The following is a 24371-nucleotide window of genomic DNA, read 5'->3' on the forward strand; positions in this document are numbered from 1 at the left end:
CTGTTCTTGGCTCTGTTGGATATATTTGTGAGCAAGACTGACCAAGTCCTCTTACAGAATAGGGGGAGACAGACAATAAAAAATTAAAACTAGTAAGTATTAAAATCAGATATTGCTGAGGGCTATAGAGAAATATAAAAAGAGTAGCAAGATAGAGAGCATGGAGTGGGAGGAGAGAACAGTGGTCATTTAGATAAGGTGTTCCAGGAAGGGAATCCTCTCTAGTAAAATTGAACAAAGACCTGGATGAAATGAGGAAACAAGCTGGTGAATAACTGTGGGAGTCACATGCTAGGCTGAGGAAACAGCAAGTGCTTTCCTATTTTTTAATGTCATTAGCGGTTAAGTAGTAAGGCCAACAAAGCCAATGATAAACAAGGTGTTCTTAAATAGTGTTTTCATAATACTGAAATGGCACAACTGGTTGAAGCAATTGTTTGTTGCACAATACATTCAAATCCATTCAGTCAAAAGTCTCATTTAAATAGACCAAATGTTTAAAATGAACACAAATATACCCTATATAATCATGTCTAATTTATTTACCATTCCATTCTCCAATCACCGGCATTGGAATACCATACATAACAGGGCTCAGTTAATACTTGTTGAGTGAATTTTTATGCCCACATAGAGTTCAATACTTATAAACACAAAACATTCCCCCTTCAAACCCTTTCAAAGTTCTTCCAAGGTAAGAGCTTGAACACAAACCCATAGTTTCTTTTCTTTTCCCTGGGCATGTGGGGACTTGCTTTAAATTTTTTTCTTTCAATTTAGGTATTATTCCCATACCATAACATTCACCTGTTTAAAGTACACAATTTGTTGGTTTTTTGTGAGTTCACAAAGTTGGGCAACCATTACCATTACCTAAATCCAGGACATTTTTACCATCCCAACAAGGAATCCCATACAGACTGGACCCATTAGGAGGAGCTACTCCCCATTCAGCCCTCCTTCCAGCCCCTGGCAACCACTAATCTACTTTCTGTCACTATTTGCTCTCCTATACGTTTAGTGTAAGTGGAATCACACAATAGGTGCCCTTTTGTGTTTTGTGCTGCTTTTACTTAGCATAATGTTTTCAAGGTTAATCTATGTTCAGCAAGCATCAGTACTTCATTCCTTTTTATATAGCTGAATAATATTCCATTGTATGGATATGCTATATTTTGTTTATCCATTTACCAGTTGATAGGCATTTGGGTTGTTACCACTTTTTGCCTCTTATGAATAATGCTGCCATGAGCATTTATTTACTAGTTTTTATGTGGACATATGTTTTTAATTCTCTTAGACATCTACTTCATAAGTATAAATGGTTTTGTAAAGGCACAACTTTTAAAAAGTCTTATCTTAAAAATATTTCTGGAGTCTGTAATATAGCTGTCTTAAATGAACAGATTATTTCCAATTGCTTTTTTAAGCTATTAGTTGACTCTAACTGTTCTCCAAAAATCCAAGTAACATTAGCCCTGAAGGAAATGTTTTCTATGTCCAGTGGCTCTGGAGTCCCTGACCCCCTGCCTGCTACATGGGTGGGTGCTGTATTTCAGCAGCATTCTAGTGAGGTAGTGGGAATGCAACTCTGAGCAGGTGGTGGCTTACCTCATTGTCAAAAATATTACTTCTTCCATGAAGAAGCATAAAATCATAAAGTCTTAAATTTAAGCATTATAAAGGATTCTTGGAGCTCATCTAATCCAGTGTCTCATTTTATAAATCTTTGAACTGAGGGATGTCCAATAGGTTTAAATGCTTGCCTGAGTCCCTGTAGCTGTTAGAGAACCAGGGTAAGAGGCCAGATCACTTGACTCTAGTTCAATGCTCTCACTACAAAATTTCAATTTGTTTCTGTTTAAATTTGAAGTCATCAAAGAAAAAATAAACATGATTCATCTAAGTGGCATTTTCAAATAAAAGTTTACAGAAAATGTTTTCAGAGTTTTAGAGGGAAAAGCTATCAGCCTTGTACTCATTAATTCACAGGGACAGGAAGGAAAAACAAAAGTAATAAAGAAATACTATCACTTTTAGCTTGTGCATAAGGAAGAAAGAATCATAGGCATTTGTAAACAGTCATAAACAAAGGTCAGTTATTCTTATTAACAGCCCTTAAGAGTCAGTTTTTTTTTCTTTCTCATAACATTCTAATATTTACATACCAGTAGTTTTTAAAGGGGGCATAAAGATTAAACATAATTGTATGATGCATGGGTAGTCAAATTATGCAATGGATTATGCAGTTAATCGCTTGGATCTTCTAAATATCATGCTGGATATAATTTATCCCTCTTACAGTGAGTCAGAAGCGGGAATGGGTTCATTCGCTATTTCCAGGAAGCAGCTTACCACCAGCAGGTGCTGTGACTTGTGGGAAAGGGTAGGACTGTAGCACACTTACTTGGAGATCTCAGAAATGTACCCTTGGGTACTTACATAGGATTCTACATGGGGCCACAGGCAGCTGAGTATGTTGGCAGCAGCTCACTATCCCCAGCTTACAAGAGGCTCTTGCTCTCCTCTGAGTCTGGGAATATTGTTCCCCAGCACAATGCTGAGAACAGGTGCCATGTACATCCCTGTGGCCCAGGCATGTGTCTCAGCTCTGCCACACTCTGTATGATCTTGGGCACATCATTACAGGGGGAGGGTTGGGAAAAGGGGTAGACCAGTTGATCTTTAAAATCTCTTATGGCTTGAAAATACTATGGCTCTACAATTTAGTGATTTAAGATGTCAAGTATATTGCCCAAGAAGTAGTATATAAAAGTGGTAAGAGTTCAGGCCTTAAAGTTATACCAAACCATCTTTTAGTACTGGGTGATACTGGGAAAGTTTCCTTAACTTCCATAAGATTTTATTGTGCTTACCCTTCAGAGGAGAATGATAACAGTACCTAACTCATGGGGCTGTTGGTGGTAAAAAAGGCAATAGTGAATACAAAGTCTTTAGCACAGTGCCTGATACATCCTAAGATTCAGTAAATATTTATTAGTAGTAAGTAGTACTGTTCTAGGGACATTTATCCTGCCAATATACCATCCCCTTTAGAAATGTGAATGTAATTCCAGCAAATGTTAGTAATATTATAACGTATGTAGACTAAGATATTGTTTAAAAGATTGTAATCAATTAACCCTAAAGTAAACTGGAAAAAAAATACTATGATTTAGATAATTGAATGATAGAGATGATGGGGGAAGAAAAGGGATGAAGGGATGAAGGTTGTGGTGCAAGTGAAAGAGATCTGACTTATTTTCTCCTTTGTATTATTGTTGTCTGTAGTCTTCCTCTTGTGTATTTTTTCTTTCCTTATTTAGAGAGACAATCATCTTTGAATAGTTTATCAAAGTTAATGGTTCAGAAGTAACACTGTACAGTACTTTTTTACAAAACAAGATTAATGTTTTATCATGTAAAATAAATAGTAAGTCTCTCCAAATCCATGTAAGCCGCCTCCTTGTAATTTCTGCTTCTATTTTTGCAAGTACTATTGTGTTATGAACCAAGGATTTAGAAGCATGATAATTTGGGAAACAGATATTCAGGTGTTTTTCCTCAGTTAAAATATTGGTATGGAATACATTATTCAGTAGTGGCTTGTTATATTATCTAAAGGAATTTGTCTAAGATAAAGTATTTATAAAATCAGAAGCCATCTGTAAAATACTGTGAGGAAGTTGGCAACTCTAAATTTGGAGGATGATATCTTGGAGAATAAACTTTTCAATTCTCCAAAGAAGAGATGAGTTATCTATGAATGTGCAAGTGACAGAATAGTGTAGATGAGATTTTTAATGGCTATTTCTAATATATGTATCCTGAATGTCCCATACCTACTCTATCACCATCTCATCTTAGTTTACTGTTGAAGGTGACAAATAAGAAAGGAAACATTTTTGACTCCTCATTATAATCTCCCTAGCTTCTGATGTGAACAACTCAAGCCAGAAATGCCCGATCTTTAAAATTTTCTTTCACTACATTGTAATCTCCAGTTGGGGTGATGTTCTTTAGTCTCTAATGTTTCTTTTCTATTTTTTTTATAGGAAGCCCATTGTAAGAACTCCTTCCCCATCTTTCTAACAAAAGACTTAGAAAGAGACATGCAAAACCCATCTCCAAAAACCAAGGTAAATTATATCTGCTGTTTGGGCTACCATGTGAGAAGTTTACGAGGGTTCATTATGTTCTTGTGCTTCCATTCTCTATTTCTTGCATTTCCCTTGCCCCCTGTTTTTTTGGTGGAGGCGGCACAGGGAGGTCTGGTGGTATAAAAAGCACTTTTTACTTAATACATTTAGTCCAAGTTTATATTCATCCAAAAAATTTTAGGACTCTCCTTTAATTTAATAGACAATAATAATTTTTCATAGATGGTTTTATTTCTGCTCAGTATGGTTTCCAGCCTACAACATAGGAAAATAGTCAAATGTAGTAGATTTTTCCTTGGATAATTCAAGGGGTAAAATAAAATGCCCAGCTGTAATTTCTCTTTTTTCAAAATAGAAATCACTTTGATCTTTCATAATTATAAAAATAACACATGATCAATGGAAAATATTTAAGTAAATTTAATAAGGAAAATAAGAACTGTCATACATATGACAGAACAAAGAGTTTAATGTGTAAAATTTTGTTTTCCTTATTAAGAAAAATCCTAAAAGCACATAATTGTTTTGCCAGTACAAAGAAAAACTCCTTTAACCTAAAATATGTCATGAGAATTTGCCTTTTGTCCAACCAGAAAAGTGATTATATTAATTTTAGAAACCCTTTCTTAATTTTAAGCTTTTCTTTTGAGTAGAACTTTTCCTATTTGCTAGGTACATATAATATTTCTACCTGGGCACCGTGACCTATTTTTTTCCCCAGTTCTAAGAAAAAAATGTTATCTAAACTTCAGTCCATTATAGGCAGAATTTATAAGAATTCTACTTCCTAATTTTAATTGCAATTGACTATAAAATTAATCTTGGCCTTACCTTTAAAAGACAAATCAGTGAAATATTGAGTCATTTATTTATTGTCTGTCTTCATTATGGTAAGAATCTATGGTTTATTTTTAAAAGAAATTAAACTTTTTTTATAAAACATATTCCACCTTGATTTTTTTTGGAAAATTGTTTTAGCTATCATGCTTTCCTTTCCAAATTCAAACTATTTTTGTAACTTTTTCACTGATATGTTTGTTCATACAAGGACATAATAAATCTAATATATAGTAGATATTTTGTTTACTGTGAATTAATAAAAATTCTATTTCAAAAATACACTTACCAAACAAATGCCTTTAAAAAATATAGTATTTGAGAAAAATTTTTAAGTTAAATTTGCTTATTAATTCTGTTGGTATAACTACTTCTACATGAAGAGACCCTAGATGAATCACTTTTTAAATAAAAGAGAATCAGGAAAATAAAATTATTCAAAAGGATTTGATTATTATGAAATTCATCCCATTTGGCTTATTTCAGGCATACAGAATCAATAATGTACATTTATTTTCCTTTATCAGTCTTACTTTATGGTTCATGAACAGACTAATTCAATAGAGAAATTAGTTCATTGATTAAGCCTTGGTTAAGCTTTCAGCTTCTTTGTGGCCTTAGTTTACATAGGCAAACTAATCCCTGCTTAGTTCATGTGTGATTAAAATCTTTGCAAATTCAAATCCCAGAAATGAGACAAAACATGTGAGCTACAAGAGATAAGGCACTAACTCTTCACAGAGGTTTTATCTTAAGATCTTGTTTCTTCCAGTTGATCTTTGAAAACTAAAGCTGAGAACACCTACAAAATACAGTTGATGTGTTATTCCATTTGGCCTCCATGGCTGTCTTTCTCAGACATCTCTAGTTACAGCTGTATTTACCTTGGACAGCTAAATATTTCTTATCCCTACATAGCCAGGCAAAATGGTAATCCAGAAATGACATATGTCCATTGTCTCTGGAGATGTTTCTCTAGTCTAAGCCATATGACCCCATCTGTGTTCCCTCTGCCAGCTGCTGTCTCTGCTCTTTGGCAATGGGAAGGATTATATTTCTCTTCCTTAGGTAGGAAAGCCACATCTTGATTTGAGTCCAAGCTGAACAAAAAATGACACCTCCATTACACAGTGCCATGACACTTCCTGGATGAGCAATGATCTCCAGGCCTGCAAGCTCAAGGACATAACTTTCATAACCATTTAATACCCACTGTTGTGTCAACTACACATGCAAACAAATAACTGGAGTAGATAATATCAAGGAGAAAGTCAAACAGACTTTTAGGGAGATGTAAAAGAACATAGAAAGGCACAGCTCCTTGTAACCTAGGATGATCATGAGGAGAGGAGACAGTCGTTTTCTCCCAAACACAGGCCATAGGTGCTATGGCTCTAAATAAGTTTCACAACCAATATTTATTGGTCACAGTATTTTAAACCCTGAAAGGGATCCAGTGAACTGAGGGAAGAAAACTATCTTCCTTCTCTCTTCCCTTGGGGTATGCTCTAGACTTCCCACTGTAGTTGCTATGTTCTTGACCTCAGCAAAAAAATCCAAGGTGAGGTCATTGTATGAAGATATATATCAGATTCATTCAGTGCTGGAATGAAGGCATAAAATGAAAGACACTCTATTTCCTTCCTGACCTTTATCAGTGGATAAAACTGTACTGAAAAAAAATTAGAATTACAAAAACATAATAGTCTTAGACGTTGGATTCTCCTAAGGCTTTTATAGGTGTCTCCTTTAGTAAAACAAAGTCATGTTAACTATAAAACATCTGATAAAGATAATGTGGGTATCAAGTAAACAGGTAGGTTGTAAAGGCACTATTAAATTATTTTTCTTTTCAAAGATTAATGGTTTCAGGGACCATGAATCATTTGTGATGATTTTCTTCATTAATGAGATTAGTTGTCACTTATATTTCCTTAAATATTTTTTAAATACCTATGCCTTTTAGGAAAGTAAACTAGAAACTTTAAGTAATGCAGGGTTTTGAGAAATTTAGTGGTGATGTAACTTAATTTTCAATATGCAAATTATTAGAGTAATCTAATAAACATTAAATTTTATCAAGTTTCCAAGTTATTTTAAAATAATTAATGGACACACATATGTTTTTTGTTTAGTTAATTGTACTCTCTAATTAGTATCCTACTTTATCCAATTAAAATTTTTCGCTGTATTTCCATGCACCAACCTAGTTTACATGCTTATTTTTTTAATAAAAGTAATAGTTACAGTGTAGAGATAATAGTGGTGATGATGATAGCTAACACTGATCAAGGTCCAGACACTGTACTAATTCATGTGTAGTATCTCATCATATTTCATATGTTGTTTTGAATATTTGGGACTGTTTCTAATGTATTATTGATATAAAACACTACTATATAAGTGTTAATAAAGAATAAGTTTTGAAGGTTAAAGAGTATCATTTTCTTAGGTTTTATTACCTATAGTAGAATTAATGGGTATGAACAGTTTTATGACTAACGTACCTTAACCTCCATCTCTTCTCCCTTAAGATAACATTATTTTGAAATTATAGGTGAACTGCATACCTATATATCTAATATACAATATATATTATAGTTTTGCAGGTTTCAAAATTTTATATAAAAAAGTATAACAGTGCATCACTTTCTGCAACTTCCTTTTTTTCTGTTCAATGCTCTATCAATATCTACTTTCAATAAGAATATACCATAGTTTATTTAGATACTATTCTAGGTCTTAATATTTAGATTGTCTCCAATGTGAATAATTTTCACATGACACCTTTTATGCACATGTGGAAGTATGGTTATAAGAATGTACATCTCTAACTTGTCCCAACACTGCAAACTAGGATGTTGTGCCAATTTACATGTTCCACAGGTGTGTATGATTGTTTCCATTTTTCATATCCTCACTCCTACCGGAGTTGCTTTTGTTTCCCCCAGCCCAATGAGTGTGAGATGCATCTTGCTATTGCCTTAATTTGTATTTCTCTAATTTCAAGTGCTGGCAGAGACATTTATTGTTCACTGAATATCTGTGTTTGTCCAATGTTTCCCAGCCCCATTGCAATTAAGTGAGGCCAGCCAAGTACTTCTGGCCCATAGGCTATAAGCAGAAGTGCCAAGTGTCACTTCAAGGGCAGAGAATTAAAAAAATTTGTGCACAGCTCTCCTGCCCATGGGCCCTTTAATGACTGTGGAGCTAAGCCCCTGTCAGCTCATACTGGGTCTGATTTGTGACCAGGAAACAAACCTCTGCCTTGTTATGTCGCTGAGATTTCTGGGTGAATTTGTACCTTTCCTGTCACGTAGTCTATCTGATCAATGTATGTGCATAGTGTCTACTGTGTTCATGTTTTCATATGTTCATTAGACGTAAGTTATATCTGTGATCACTGTGTACTGCTTCTGTCGTTGCCAATTTTACTATTGTGTTTGCCTTTTTTCTTAATGATTTTTAAGAGTTTGTTAGCTGTTATATGTGTCAGTATATATAAATACTTTCTCCCAATTTCTTGGTTTTCTCTTCATATTGTATATAGGGCTTTTTGATGTATGAAGGTGTTTAGTTTAATGTAGTCAAATTTATCAGTCTTTAGTTTTTGTACTTTTTCCATCTTCTTAAAGAAATCCTCATCTACCTTGAAGTCATTAAGGAAGTCTTTTTATTGTTTTTCAAAAGTTTGTTTTGCTTTTACATATACATAGGTTTTAATCCACTTGAAAATGAATTGTGTAAAACATAAAGAAGGAGTCTAATTTTATATATGAAAATCAATTTAGCATATTTTTCAATACTTCATTTTTTTTCTTTACACTTTTCAGACTATCATTTCTATTAAACATAAAAATTTTTATATCTGTTTCTGGGCTGTATTTGTTGCTTTCTCTATTTGTTTATCTTGTGTCATTATCACAATGTCTTATTAACAATATCTGGTAAGACAAGTTCCTTCAACTTTGTTTTCCTTCTTGAAAATTATCTTGGCCATTCTTGGTCCATTGCTTTTGCAATTGAGTATTTTCAAGTTTCATGGGAAGTCTTACTTAGAAGTTAAATTGAATTGATAGATAAATTCCATGAGAATTGGTATTCTGTCTATGACCATTATATAACTTTCCATTTGCTCAGATCCCCTTTAATGTCTTTTGATTTAAAAAAATTATGACTTTCTTCTTAAATGTCCTAGGTAGCTCACATTTTATAGATATTATAAATGGAATGCTTATTATATCTTCAACTTTGTTGCTGATATGTAGCGTTGAATCTGATTTTTATGGTTGATTTTATACCTAGAAAGCTTGACAAATCCTCATTAATTCTAATATTTTGTTAATCAATTCATCTGCAAATAATGAGCATTGTTCATTCTTTTTCAAGCCTTCCACCACTTGTGTCTGTGTGTGTGTGTGTGCTGTATTCTAGGACCTCCAGCATAAGGTTAAATAGAAATGGTGATAGCATGCTTAATGAGTTGCTTCCTGATGATAAGGGAAAGTTTCTACATTTGACTTCTAAGTTTTATCATAGAATATTTCTTTTTTTTTCAGCTTTTTTTTTTTTGTAATTCTTTCACAATACCAGATACAAAGCAGACCTTCAATAAAGACTGGCAAATTAACAAATAAATTATTTAATTTCTTCTTTTGTTTTCATATGAAAGTAGTTAGTGTCACTGTGTTTTCATATATGTTTTTCTTTACATTTACACTGAATTAGGTTTATGATGTTTACTGTAGGTGTTTGGTGAATATGCCTTTTAAGCTTAGGAGATTTCCTTATATTTGTAGTTTGCTAAGAATTTTTATCTTGTGTGAATGTTACAGTTTAGCAAATGTTTTCTTTAGGATCTGCATGGTTTTTCTCCTGTACTCTTTTATTGTGGGAAGTTATATTGATAGATTTTTTTTCTTACCTTAAATCAATACTGCATTACTGGAATAAACCAGTTCTGAACCTGGCCTTGATACATATTTTTTAAATACCTTGCAAGTTTTGGATAACTGATACTTTGTTTAGTATTTTTGCATCTATGTTAATAAGTATGTTTTATCTAATTTTGGTATAAGAGTTATGCTTGCCAAATAAAATGGTTGAGGAGAATCTTTTCTAATCTCTAAAACAGTTTAATATGAGGATTCTCAGTTCCTTCAATAGTTGGCAGAATGTACCTATAAAATTGGGTCCTATGGGATTTATTGGTTTATTTGTTTTTAACTTTGTTTTTAAATATTTTTGGCAAGTTGATTTCTATCTAATGCAGTCTCTTTAATGTTTATAGTGTTACTCATGTTTTCTATTTCTTCTGAATTTTGAGAACTCACATTTCCTAAGAAATTCCCTATTTTAACCAATTAAATTTATCAGCATAAAATATTTCAGTGTTTCCTCTTCTTTCTATGTCTTTATTTTATCTGTAGTTATAAACCAATTCTTCATTTCTAATACTATGTGTTGGGACCATTTCTTATTTGCTTTTGCTTAGGCGTGCCGGAGAATTTCCCTGTTTTACTGGTCTGTGCAAAGAAATAGCTTTTAATATTGTTAACTCTCTGTTATATCTTTGTTACCCATTTCATTGATCCCTGATTGTTATTATTTCCTTTCTTCTCTAGATCTGTTATTCTTAAGCAGATCACTCAAATGATTCAATCTACGGTCCCTAGTCTCTTTTTCTCCATAGACATATACTTTTAAATACATTTTCCATGTGATGTGATACTGAAACTTGATTTTTTTTTAGTATATTTGCTCTATTTACTAAAATCCTCTTTTGATGTTGAGTGCCCTTTATTACATTAGAAAACTGTCTTTTAGAGTCATGTAATCTTCTATTTCCCCCCCCCCCATTTTTTTGGTGGGGGGGTGAATATTTTCACAATACTGGATACATAGTGAACCTTCAATAAATACTTGAGAATGAACAAGGGAGTCAATTTTTTCTCTTATCCCATAAGCAAACAGTGAGAGAGAGTGTGTGTCTCTATGTCTATAGTAATGGGAGTTTGCTCTTTTAAGAATCTAGTCAAATTTATTACATTTTTCCTTTGAAAAGAGTTCAATAAACATTAAACACATTGTAAGGTAAATGAAACCAGACCAGGCAAGTGGCAACAAAGGAGCAAAAAAATTTATTAGCACAATCCCGGGCGAGGTTCACTGGTCTACATATCCACGGGCCAGGGAAGTCACCCCCACCAGGAGGAGCGACAGGCTTATCAAGGGTGCTGGGAGAGCTCTGAGGGTATCATGGACAGAATTAATTGGCCAGTGTGGGTGTTGTGATCACCGATGATTGGTCATGCTGAGTTGTTGGGGAGAGAGTACTGTGACGCATGTTCTAGGTGGGACCTGTGGCTAGGGACCTTCTGTTGAATCATTTGAGTGACATTCGCCATTCTCTTCCTTATTTGACTCCAGTCGGGTTCCTCCAGTGAGACCCGTCCCTTCTTCCGGTAACTCCAGTCTTACATTCCAGCCTTTTTGTCATAGGGGGCACTGGCTCATTCTAGCTACTTCCTGCTGAGGAGGGGCAGTGTGGGGAAGTTACAGCTGGTATGTGGCCAGGGGTGGTTCGGAGGGAAGGGGCGAGTACTGGTGTAACAGCATCTGGTTAACTGTTACTCAGGAGATTTCCACCAGTTGCTGTTGAAAAAATCCGAGGAGACAAGGGGTGAGTAATAGAAGAATAAGAAGGATGGCTAGGGGAGTTAAGATATTTAGGAGCCAGGTCATTAGATGGGAATTCCACCATCCTGGTATTGGGAAAACCGAGGTCTCAGTTCTTTGTCATTCTCTTTCTTGGAGATTTTGTCTCACCATTGCCATGGTGTCTCTAATTACCCCCTGACTGGTTTGCATATATAGAAGCAGCACGTTTCTCCCAAGGAGAAGGGGACATGTACTCGAACCAATCCCTCAGTGCCAGCCACCTCCCGAAGAGGGCCAATAATCGGGCCCAGGATCTAGTGACCGGAGGGCTGGCCCAGTTAGGAGGCAGCATGGGGATATAAGATGGCAGTGGGGTGGGGGTAGGAAGCAATGTAGTAGAAGGAAAAGATGGCGGCAATGATGGAAGAGGGGGGTATAACTTGTGGGGGGCGGGAGTAAGGCCGGAAATAGAGGAGTTAGATGTGACGTCAGTAGGACCGGAGGCTGGTGGTTGTGTCCCTGTGGTGGGAACAGAAGCAGGTGGGGGAAGGGAATTGACTGAACTTGGGGGGTGGGCTGAAGTCAAAGACAAAGGAGGAATTAAAGATGGCAGTTTGGTGGGGGGATGGATAGGGGAGGGGTGAGATGGGAGATGATACAGGGTAGGCTCAGAAGAGGCCTGAACGGAAGAGGCCTGGGCACCAGAGGGTGAATAAGGAGGGGGTTGGGAAGGGGCAGACAGTTGAGGAGAAGGAGATGGGAGAGAAGGAGAAGGAGGGGTAGGGGCTGGAGGAGGGAGGCCAAGGTCTTCTGGGGGATCTGTAAAGGAAGATTCCAGCACAGTGAGAGATTGGTAGCCCCTATTGGGGGATTGGCCAGGAGGACCTAGGCTGAGGAACACTTGACACAGAGGTTTGGTTGGAAGCGCAATGCCCAAAAGGTCTGGACATAGGGAACCTCAGACCATTTCCCAGTCCAGTGACAGTAGTTGCTGAGATCAGTGAGGAGGCCGAAATCAAAAGTTCCCTCGGGGGGCCAGCGAGACTGGTTATCCAGAGGATATTGGGGGCAGGACCAGGAGCAAAGGAAGATCAGATCAGCTTCCGTTTACAGATATCCTCAGATAAGCCCCGAGTAGTGAGATGGGAAATAAGACACCTCAGTGGGGTCTGTGCCTCAGGTTTTGAGTGCTGTCTTCCCATGACTATTTCCTCCATCACCAGGTCCCTAAATGAGTAGGTCCAGTATCCTGGATCCACTCCAGCTAGGGATGGGAAAAACAGGTTTGGTGATCCAGAGATAGGGGCATCTCCACTATACTGGAGCCAAATAGGCACAGGCAAGAAGGGTGATCACTGCAGCTGTGATTTTGGACCGGGTGCCCCGCAGAGGGTAGGAGGAGGGAGCAGGGATGAGGTACTCATCAAGTTGTCTGAGGCCCTGGGATCACGTCCTGTTTTGGAGAGAGGTCCTGGGTCGGGAGAGGAGGGGAAAGCCTGCCAGGACCCCGCACCATCCTCCCGGGTTTCAACACCAAACGTAAGGTAAATGAAACCAGACCAGGCAAGCGGCAACAAAGGAGCCAAAAAAATTTATTAGCACAATCCCAGGCGAGGCTCACCGGTCCACGTATCCATGGGCCAGGAAAGTCGCTCCCAGCAGGAGGAAAGACAGGCTTATCAAGGATGCTGGGAGAGCTCTGAGGGTACCGTGGACAGAACTAATTGGCTGGTGTGGTGTCATGATCACTGATGATTGGTCATGCTGGGTTGCTGGGGAGAGAGTACTGCGATGTGTGTTCTAGGTGGGACCTGCGGCTAGGGACCTTCCGTTGAATCATTTGAGTGACATTCACTGTTCTCTTCCTTATTTAGCTCGACTTCGGTTCTTCCAGTGAGACCCGTCCCTTCCTCTGGTACGTCCGGTCTTACACACATAATTATATTTGGAATTTAAGATTTAGGCATTTATGTGTATCTTTTCTTGATTTGTCTCTTTTTGAGCTTTTCTTACAATAGTTTCCCATCTGCATTTTCCTCCTATGTTTGTGTACATGAATACATACTTATTTCACTAGCTAGAAAATGTCTGATAGCTTGCCAACTCCACTGAAGGTGCTGGATGACACAACTGTTTCTCTTTGCCTCTTCCATTATCTTGGCAATCACTTTGCAAAGCTGTCTCTTTAGTGCTTAGTAGCATAAGATTTTTAAAAATGAGTAACTTTGTTCATTTATCATTAGAGTTATATCCATGACTAAATCTTCTATTTATTATAAGCATATTCTTTATTTGGTTTCCTAAATCACCACTAATCTATTTGAAGAATTCCTGGAATATCTTTAGAATTAATGACAGGCAGATTCTCTTATTTGGATTGTATTTTCCTGTGTTCTGTGGTATTTTATAACATACACATATACTATAAAGTAAAAAATAATACAGGATTAGTTATTTTAAATAATAATACAAAATATGACTGTGTACCACAGAGAAGACATGTAATGACTCTATAGCATCTTATTACACATAGACAGTGACTGCAATAGGAGAGGGTGAGGACTTGATAATGTGGGTGAATGATGAAACCACAATGTTGCTCATGTGAAACCTTCATAGGATTGTATATCAGTGATACTTTAATTAAAATATATATATATATGACTATGTATCTGGGTGTACCTGCCTAATCTCTTAATCTACTAATTTGGCTCATTTAGTCCTACCTCTATACTTGGCCTCTTCCCAGATGCTGTAAGCAGTTGTAACCCTAGGCAAGGACCTCTGGAGAGCATCTAGATGAGCACTGTTGGAAGGCCCAGTGTGGAGCCAGCCTGGACTCACTGCTCCTGAGTACCCACCTTCCCAACACTGGGTTTGATACCTGATCCCTGAACTTCCCCGGCCTGATTCATCTCACCTTGCATATCTGCCTCTTTGACAGACAACCTGAAACTTAGGCTCAGTTTGGACATTTCATCACGTTTGTCCTGTGCCAGGTGCTAGGGATGCAAAGTTAAAAAGCCACTGTCTTTTACCTCAAGGAACTAGGAGAATAGGAGAATGGATGTGATACAAACAACTAAAGTAAGACATCACATGTGCTAGACTGATTTTTCTCATCTCAATCTACCTTGGGGTTCACTGTCCTATTTTGCAAACAACCAGATCTTAGCCTGGTTGCCGTGAGTTTTTATTAACCCTAAAAATCTCACTAGCCTCTTCTTCTTATTCCAGTATCCCTTGGTTTTCCCTTTTCTACAATTATAACCAAAGTCTAATCAAGGTTATTAATGCTGACTGCTGTAACAAAACATCCCCATAACATACCTGACTTTGTTCAAAAAAGTTTACTTCTTCTCCTGTCATAGTCTGATGCAGGAGGGGAGGCTTCCTAAGCAGCAAGCTTCTCTGCAGCGATTCAAGGCACAGCCTTTCTTCTTTCAGTTATATCATCTAAAAAGAGGACTTAATCTAGGCAGTGAGAAAGAAAAAGCACATGCAAAGTTCACAGACACCTAACTGCCCCAAACTCCTATTCACATCCAGAACTCAGTAACATTCATGAGAATCTGGAAAATATTTTGCATTGTGCCCAGAAAGAGGAAAATGACATAGGAGTTGGTGAATACATAACAATGTTGTTGCCACAGCCTGTCCTCTATTTGCAAATATATTTTTCCTTTTCTCTTAGCATGCAGAAAACACACTCAGTCTCTCTGCAAGGGTTACACTCCCAAGAGCCAGTCAGTCATTAGAACAAGCTCAAGCTTCAGAATTTCTGGGAGATACATCAGTTCTCCATTAGGTCCAGACACAGTTCCTCTTGGTCAGAGATTCTGTGAAATAAAAGGACAGATTGTCTCTCTTTCTATGGAACAATAAACAATCCCATTCACACACATAACAAGTGCCCAGGAAGTAGTGGAGGTGCTTTGATTGGGCCTAGATTCTGCTTTCCACAAGGAAGGCTGTTGTCCATTTTCTCTCTGGCTGTTGCCTTCACTTTTTCAAATCTCTGTCCTTCTCATTATTCCCTTTCAAGTGGGTACAGCAAGCATGCCTTCCTTAAACTACAGCTTGCCACCTATTCATGGAAATTTGATGACTCTGGTTGTTTTTTAATTCTTGAACTGAAAAGACTTTTTCTTAGTCTGATGTGTTTTGTGGTAGTGGTGATAGGTTGATAGTTCGTTTGTGGTAGTTTGAGAGGGGTTGATAGTAAATTCCCTCAAAAACATGAACACATAATTGGCTTCTGATCAGTTGATTTTGGTCAGTTCCATTAGTCAGTTATAATACCCACAGGTGGTCATTTTCTGCTCTGCCTTCCAGATCTCATGGGAGTTCCTCATTGGAAGAAATTAACCAGAACTGGCAAGGGATTCTGAGAAATGCAATGTCCAGGTTTTATGGCCCTGCAGTATATAACTATCTTATAAAATCACATGAAATTATGTTTCATATAACAGAATAGAACTTATGTGCTAGTAAATTGGTTAGAGCTGGTTTTGTGGAAGAAACAGAATTTAAGTCAAATTTCTAAAAAGAATTAGAAAAGTGGACAGAGGAACGGTTTCAGTTAGAATGGCATAAGCAAAGACTAGAAGGAGAAAATGAGCATCTAACATTTTGATCAGTGTTTATGGACCAGGCTAGCTTGAGTAGTAGGCTTATGTAGGAAGTAATAGAAGATAAATTCTGAAAGGTGTGTTGCAGCCAAACTGTAGAGAGATTTGATTGTTAAATGTTGCATTGCTATTCTGTGTAACAAAATATTAACAAAATAAACAGCAAAAATAAACCAAAAAAGCAAATTTAAAGAATAAAAGGAAATTAATTTTTATACAAAGAAAGAAGGTGTTTGGTAACAACTGAAAAGGCACATATATGACCAAAAAGATAATTACTAGAGGGGTTTTATTTTTTACTAGATCAGATGACTTGAGAAGGATGACTTTGATGAAAAGATCTCTGGCTTTACAGTCTTACAGAAGCAACTCTGTCATGTAATGTATCCTTAGGCACATTACAGAATATTTTGTGATCCCAGTATTCTAATTTATAAAAGAAGAGACAATAACATGTAATAATAATATATGTGGCACTTACTGAGTGTTTACTGTATGTTAGGCTGTGAAAAATACTTCCAATATTATTTCATTAAATATTCACAACACTGTAAGATAAAAAGGACCTTATCAGTCCATGTAGCCTTGGCTATACTTCAGTAATAAGCAATCCCAGAATCTTTGTTAATTTATTTCTTATTCATGCTGCCTATTCAACTTAGATTGACAGGGGCCCTCTGTTTATGCTGGTCACTCAGGGACCTAAACTGACAGAGCAACCCATCTTGAATGTTGCCGTTACTGTGCCAGAGGTAAAAGAAAAAGTTCAGTAGGATCTTTCATTGAGGGTTAAATGCTGTGGCCCAGAAGTAATTCCATCATGTTTGCTCATAACTCATTGGCCAGAACAAATCACATTGCCCTACCCGGCCACAGTGGGAACAGGAAATGCAACCCTTTGATGCACCTAAAAGGAACTTTATCAGTATTTGGTAAACAGCAATAACATCCTACTGCATTTTCCTTCTTCCTATATAGATGAGAAAATGGACACTTTGAGAGGCAAGTTAACTTTCCCAAGGTTGCATAGATGAGTGCCACATACACTTGATCTAAAGCTCAAACTGTCTACCCTCAGTTGCCTCCCTTTTCTGTGGTCCTATGTGTGCTATATTGTGTTATACTACCTCCTCTGCAGAGCAGTTGTGAGAATTAAATATCATATATTGCATGGGGCATGGAATAAGCATGTAGGGCCTAGTAAAAATTATCTTCTTGTCTTCTTATTTTTCTTCTTAACCCACAACTTAAGGTCTTTTTTAAGTGCTAAAGCTCTGAACTGTTTTTATAGTAACTAAGTTTTTCTGCTTAGTTACCAACATTAGGCATGTGTGTCTGTAAAGACATGCTATTGCACACAACTTCCTACTCTTATCTGCCATTCAGAAAATCATTTTATATTATGTCACCTAAGCTTTTGAAATACAGTACTCTATCAGGCTAGCCTATCAAATTCTCAATGCAATAATTTAAATAGGTGTTCATGGACTATCCCAGGAATCTAACAGCTACCTACAATGTGGCTATTGCTATGGAAAATGACATGGTATGTTTCTGTCATCATGACACATAAATTTGGACTTTCTGCTCATTGTGATAACAAATGTTTCTTCATTGCCCCACACTGTCAGATGCAGATGTAAAGTCTTTTGTTGGGGACTCCTGTGTGCAGAATGTATAGACATTAAATAACCCTATAAATTGTAGAGAAGATTCTTAAAGCCATCACTAAATGCTGCCTTAATTCTCATAATCAAAATCATTAGCTTTACCTAGTAATTTTATTGAAAACCAATATTGAGAATTTTCAAGTTTACTTTGCATCTTAAATATTAATGGAATGAATTTTAAATAAGAAAACAAAATTCTAGCTATGGAATATAACCTGATTCCTTTAAACTGATATATCAGAGCAATTGTACTTTATATTTTAAGAGACATTTGGTAAAGCAGAAAACAAGTTAATTTATGTCTACAAAAGAAAAAAGATTACTGATATAGTGTCCCCATTGACTTTATTTAATTCCTCTTTCCAAATTAAATTGATTCCTACTCTTAAAAATAGTCTTTTTATGGGAATATAATCTCTCTTGCAAATTTCTTTAACTAAAATATATCATTCCCCAGAGGGAGCCAGCCAAAAAATGTTCAGGAAGAGAAAAGATTTGTTCATTCAACTAAGTAAACTTGAAATGAGCACCACCATTGGTCCTGCTATGATGGGCCTTGTTACGGGTGGAGTGCAGTGTAAGAGGTGAGATAAACTCAAGGGAAAAAAATTAGATAAGAGACAATTCAATGGGAAAATGGAAATAAACTGAGGAGGACTTTGAGTAGATTGATACTCATAAATTTAATTATTAAATAGACTGGGGAGCCATTGAAGATTTTTTTGTTAACTTTTCTTGATTATAAAATCAAATAACATTGAAAAATAAAAAGAGTGTAGGAAAGAATCAAAGAGCTAACTCCCCCCTCTCTACCTCTATTACTATTAATACTATTTTTATGGTCCTTAAAACCTATTGCTAAGTTAAATTTTTACCAGACTTGTAACAATTTACACAGCCACTGGAAAATATGAGTGCAAATTGCAGACATCCATACCAGCATTAGGTGTTATAAATCTAATCATTGTCTATGAGCCAGTTCTGAATTGCATAGTTCATTTATTGCTAATGCATTTCTATGTATTTCTGTATATAGGCTTACTATTATTTACATTTCCTCTTTGGAGAGGTATCTTTCAATTCAATGCACTTTTCCAATTAGCTCTCAATTACAATCTTAGTGTTTTTCTTAAGTATTTTTCTGTTTGAATTAATTATACGTTAAAAATATTGGCAGTGAAGATTTGTGAATAAAGAATGAACATGACCAAAGAACAGGTGTACATTAAGAAATTAATCAGTCTATGATCTAATTAATAGATTTTAGAACAGAATAACCAATAAGAACAATTCTGTATTTTTGTTTTAATGCTGTTGGTCTGACATTGGGCAGTTTTTTCATTTGCCCATTTCATTCATACTACAGAATGATAATACTGTACTTTTCAAATTATTTCCCCCTTAAGTTTAAATTTTAATCTTTATTATTCATTTTCACAACAAAAATATTATGTCCTTAAAGAAAAAGGAAGCACAAAGGAATAATTTTTTATATTATTTCATTATAGACTCAGGATAGAAACATAGCTTGCCAAAGTCTCAGTTTAGAGTTAATATTGGGCTTTGAAAATTGGTTTAAGTAGAATGTAAACATATAAATTATGAATGATATTGCAGTTGACTCTGTTTCAACTGTATCATAATGATTTTGCTTACATATTTTGCATGTGTTTACCTTCTGATATTAGTTCTTTCTGTCATCCCCTGCTGAGTCATGTCTGTTTTGATTATTTCTTCTCTTGTCCTACCAGGCATTTAGCCTGTGTTATTTTAGCCTACATTATTAATTTATATTTTCAAAATATTTAATTGTCTATCATATGACAGACAATTAGAAGCTAAGCATTTAGATATTAAATTTAGTACATGGGGTTTTCAATCCAGTGAGGAACATAGATTAACACTAAAATATTCACTCATAAATTGTGTTAATTGTTGAGAAGGAAAATAGAGCCCAATGACCATGTATAACCAGGGTTATATATTTAACTGGTTATATAGTTAACAGGGTTATATAGGTTTAAGCTGATGCATCAGGAAGGCTCTTGAAGGAAGTTACATTTCCTGTGAGACCAAAGATGAATGAAAGGAGGTGAGAAATGGAGTAACAGAATCTCGAACACTGTAGCAGCACGAGAGGACTTTGGGCTACAATAACTGAATGGAGGCTGCTGGGAGGAGGCTGAAGCCCAGTGAGAGAAGCAGAGGCTGAAGAAGGGCCTTGTAGGCTATTAGGAATTTGGGGTTTTGCCAAAATGAAATGCGAACCATTGATACACTTTCAATAAGGAAACCTGTAACCAATTTATGTTTAGAAAATATAAATCTGGCTACTTTGTGAGGACAGTTAAAAGTGGAAGTGAGAAAACCAATTAGGAAGCAATAGCAGCTGTTCAAGCAGTAATTTATGGAAGCCTGGAATGGGTAGAGATGAAGAAAATAGACCTACTTGAGATCGTTATTACTGACAGTATTAGAACTTGGTGATGGATTTGTTGTAAGAGAGAGATGAAAGGATTGTGTCCAAGATAACTTCAGTTCCTAGTCTGGGGAACAAGCTGGTTGGAGGCCATATATCTAACGGTTTGATCCCTGTCCCTGCTGTGAGCTCACAAGCTCTCTGCTTTTGTATTCCAAATGACGATGCTGACTGAAGATCATGGTTGGATGTAGATTTGGAGCTTAGAAGAGAGGTCTGGACAAAGATACAAATTTGAGAATCATTAGCAAATAGGTAGAATTTGGTGCATAAATGAGGGGTTATAATCTTCTCCAAATTATAGTATGCAAAGGAAGAAGGCAGGTAATTACTACTATGCCTGAAGTAATAGAGAGATTACTTATGAACTAAGTAGCCAAGACAGAATTTAAGTGTTTTAAGAGGGTGTGTTGCAGAGGGAACAGCATGTACAGAGGGAAGGAGTACAGGAGAGAACATGCATGTTTATAAACTAGCAAAAATCTTGGTCTTACAAGGTATAGTGTATCTAGGGAAGTGGCAAGAAATGAGCCTGCAGAAATAGTCTGGGGCAATTTATGCAAAACCAAAGAGTCTGGATTATAAAGTATATGAAGCGGAAAGCCATTGAACACTTTTAATCAGGGAATAAGATCAGATCACCTCTGTCAACAGAAAGAGTGGATTGAAAAGGAGAGACTCATTAGGAGGCTATAGTTCAAATCAGAAGTGGGCGAAGACTAAAGCAAAGAGGTGGGGAGGTAAAGTAGATAAATAAAAGCCTCTGGACTTGGTAAATGGCAAGGGAACAGAGGACTGACTTCCAGGTCAAAGTGGGTAGATGTTTCTGGCTTTCATCAAGGTGAGAAAAGGAAAAGGAGCTTATTTGAAGGGGTGGGAAGAGAATAAGTTTAGTTTGCGACATGTGGAGTTTATGATATTTTGAGAAAGTTTAGGGATCTTTTCTCATAAAGTGCTAATCATAAAAATATTTTTGCTGAACATTGATTATAGGCTTTGACAGTGCAGATAGAAGTATAGCTTCATGTTTATTGATTAGACCTTAGCAAAATGAAAGGCTGCCTATGAGATTATTCTTTTCTTCATGATCAAAAATGGAGATGAAACAACCACTTTAGTGTTGCATTTTAACATCCTTGACAAAATCCATCTTACTTCCTGTTTGGAAACTTTAGAAATGGTTTTTGGCACAATAAAATGTAATTATATTCCTTGAAGTTTCAAAAATTACAATTTTTCAAGAAAATTTCCATTATGTATTGCCCCTTGAGCCATCAGTTTTCTTTTCAGTGAACTGTTGAATTTTTGTCCGAGATACCCATCTTATTGATGAACACGGATTTGTAGGTGGCTTATTTTATTTTTATCTTTTTGCCTCATCTGCTTTATCTCTCCTTTTTTGAAAATAATTTGCAGACATCATATTTTCAGTATAGATCTCATGAAACCAAGGACACTATCTTAATCTCATTATCACACTGAAGGAATTGATAAAATAAATACAATGTAATTTTTAGTCCTTATTCACATTTCTCCATTGTCCCTACTAAAACCCATATCTTTAATCTAGAACAGTCATCTTGCCTTTTTTTCATTTTGTTTCATGATATACGACATTTTTTGAAGACTTCTGGACAGTCATCACTGGACAGAACACAGATGGGCAAACTTCAGCCCGTCAGTCAAGGCCCACCAACTATTTTTGTAAATAAAGTTAAACTGGAACATAGCTATACCCATTCGGACCACAACACAAAGTTGAGCAGTTGCACAGAGACTTCCCAGCCTGCAAAGTCTAAAATATTTACTATTCAGGCCTGTACGGGAGAAGTTTGCCAGCCTTTATTATGGAATGTCCCACAGTCTAGATTTCCCTGATTGTGCCTTCATTAATAAATTGAGTTTAATCTTTTTGTTGTGTGCTTCCCATTGCGTCACAACAGAAAGCTTTTAATGTTGAGTTATTTCATTATTTGATGATGCTGAGTTTCATTACTTGGTTGAAGTGGTGTCTGCCAGATTTTCCATTGTAAAACTACCTTTCTCCATGTGTAATTGATTAATCTTTTGCAACAAGTGACTAAGTAGTTTGTTCCCCAGCACCTCTCACCTAGTAATGTTGTAAATATATGTTGATGATCGTTTTCTCAATAAATTATTTTGCTGAGGATGGAAAAAAGTAATTTTCTAATTCTAACATTTCTTCTATATTTATTAACTGGTATCTTTTTGTAAAGGAATTGCATCCTACCCATCCATCCATCTTCTTTTCACTATTATCATGGACTTATGGGTTCCTTTATAATTCAAAGAATTTTAAGTCCTTTGTTTGTTTATTATTTGCTTAAAATGTCCCACAGTTGGCCTGTGGGACACTTTTCAAACTGGCTTCTGTGTACTTTTAATAAGTACTCATTAATCTTGAACTTACCTTGTACATTTCCTGTCATGGATCTGGGATCAGCCATTTGTCCAAGGAGTACTGGTTCCTTATTTTTAGAAAACAAGATCTGGTATATTAGATAAGTTTTCAATGCAAATAAAACTACATTGATTTCCTACTTATATATTTCTACCGACATTTTATTATGAAAATTTTAAGATAGTAGAATTTTACAATGAACACACATACCACTCAGATTATATAATTAACATTTTACTCTATGTACTTTATCATATGGAGAGCTACCTATCAATCCTTTATCAATGTTTCATCTTATTTTTTATGTATTTCAATGTAAGTTGCTTTTGTTTTTGTTTTTTTTACTTTATTTGGATTTTCCAGAATATTTGTCTTTTTTATACAATGATACCTCATTTTATTTTAATCTGCATTTCTCTGATGACTAATGATTTGGGGCACTCTTCAAGGCTTGTTGCCTTGAAAAATATGTACTCATTTTATATATATATATTTGATGTGTCTTTTCAGATCATTTGTCCAAATTGTCTATTGAGTTATCTTTTTTTTTTTGGAATTGTAGGAATGCTTTATAGTCTGCATGTCAAACATTTGTCAGATACATGCTTTGTGAATATTTTCTCTGCCCTGAAGCTTGACTATTCATTTTCTTCATGGTGTCTTCTTAAAATCAAAAGATTTTCATTTTTGAAGGTCTAATTTATTGATTATCTTCTTTTATGGCTATTGCTTTCTCTGTTGTAAGAAACCTTTGCCTACCTTCAAGTCATAATGGTACTTTTCTGTTCTAGAAAATATGAGCATCTTGGTGAAGGTTACATGCACTTAAAAATATATCTTACAAGAATGTAAAAAATACATATCTTACACTTGAAAAAAATGTATGTCTTATGGGTTTTTTTTACAATAAGGTTCTACAAATATCAATGAAGTCAAGGTGATTGATTATTTTAAAGATTGTTTTAGTAATCATGTATATCTTTACAAATATTTTTGTCTTGTTTCATCAAATGCTTAGAGAGGGATGTTAAAATCTCTGACTAGAGGATTATTTCTTCTGTTAATTCTGTTAATTTTTACTTCCTTTATTTTGATATGCTGTTTTAAGGCATCCCATCCCAACTCCTTCCCCATGGTAACCACCAGTCACTTCTCAGTGTCCATGAGCTACTATTTTGTTCATTTTGTTTTGCTTTGTTTTTAGATTACACAAGTAACTGAAATCATATGGTATCTGTCTTTCTCCACCTGGCTTATTTCACTTATATAGCTTTCAGTCTTGAGGGATATGTTTAATGAGTAAAGAATTCTGTGTTTACAGTAATTTGTTGTTCATTTTTCTTTTTTTTTTTTATTCCTTTAAAACTGTCATATCATTGTTTTCTGGTCTCTTCTGTTTTTTCTGTAAGTTCTGAATCATCATATCTTTTTTTCCATATATATGATATGTCACTTGTCTCTGGCTGCTTTCATTATTTCATTATATCATTAGTTTTTATCAGTTTAACTATG

At 35.7% G+C, this 24371-nt stretch overlaps 1 protein-coding gene across 11 annotated transcripts in view; it reads left to right on the forward strand.

Annotated features, from left to right (window-relative positions):
- The window catches only part of FAM13A (family with sequence similarity 13 member A), a 320862-nt gene that overhangs the window by 161613 nt on the left and 134878 nt on the right, over positions 1-24371 (forward strand). For all 11 annotated transcript variants that reach the window (XM_037020137.2, XM_037020139.2, XM_037020138.2 and 8 more), the window contains one exon: positions 4056-4139. In XM_037020137.2, coding sequence (XP_036876032.2) covers positions 4056-4139 — 84 coding nt within the window. The remainder of the gene's footprint in view (positions 1-4055; positions 4140-24371) is intronic.

This window comes from Manis javanica, chromosome 5 (assembly GCF_040802235.1).
Source record: "Manis javanica isolate MJ-LG chromosome 5, MJ_LKY, whole genome shotgun sequence".
In the NCBI taxonomy this organism is placed as follows: Eukaryota; Metazoa; Chordata; class Mammalia; order Pholidota; family Manidae; genus Manis; species Manis javanica.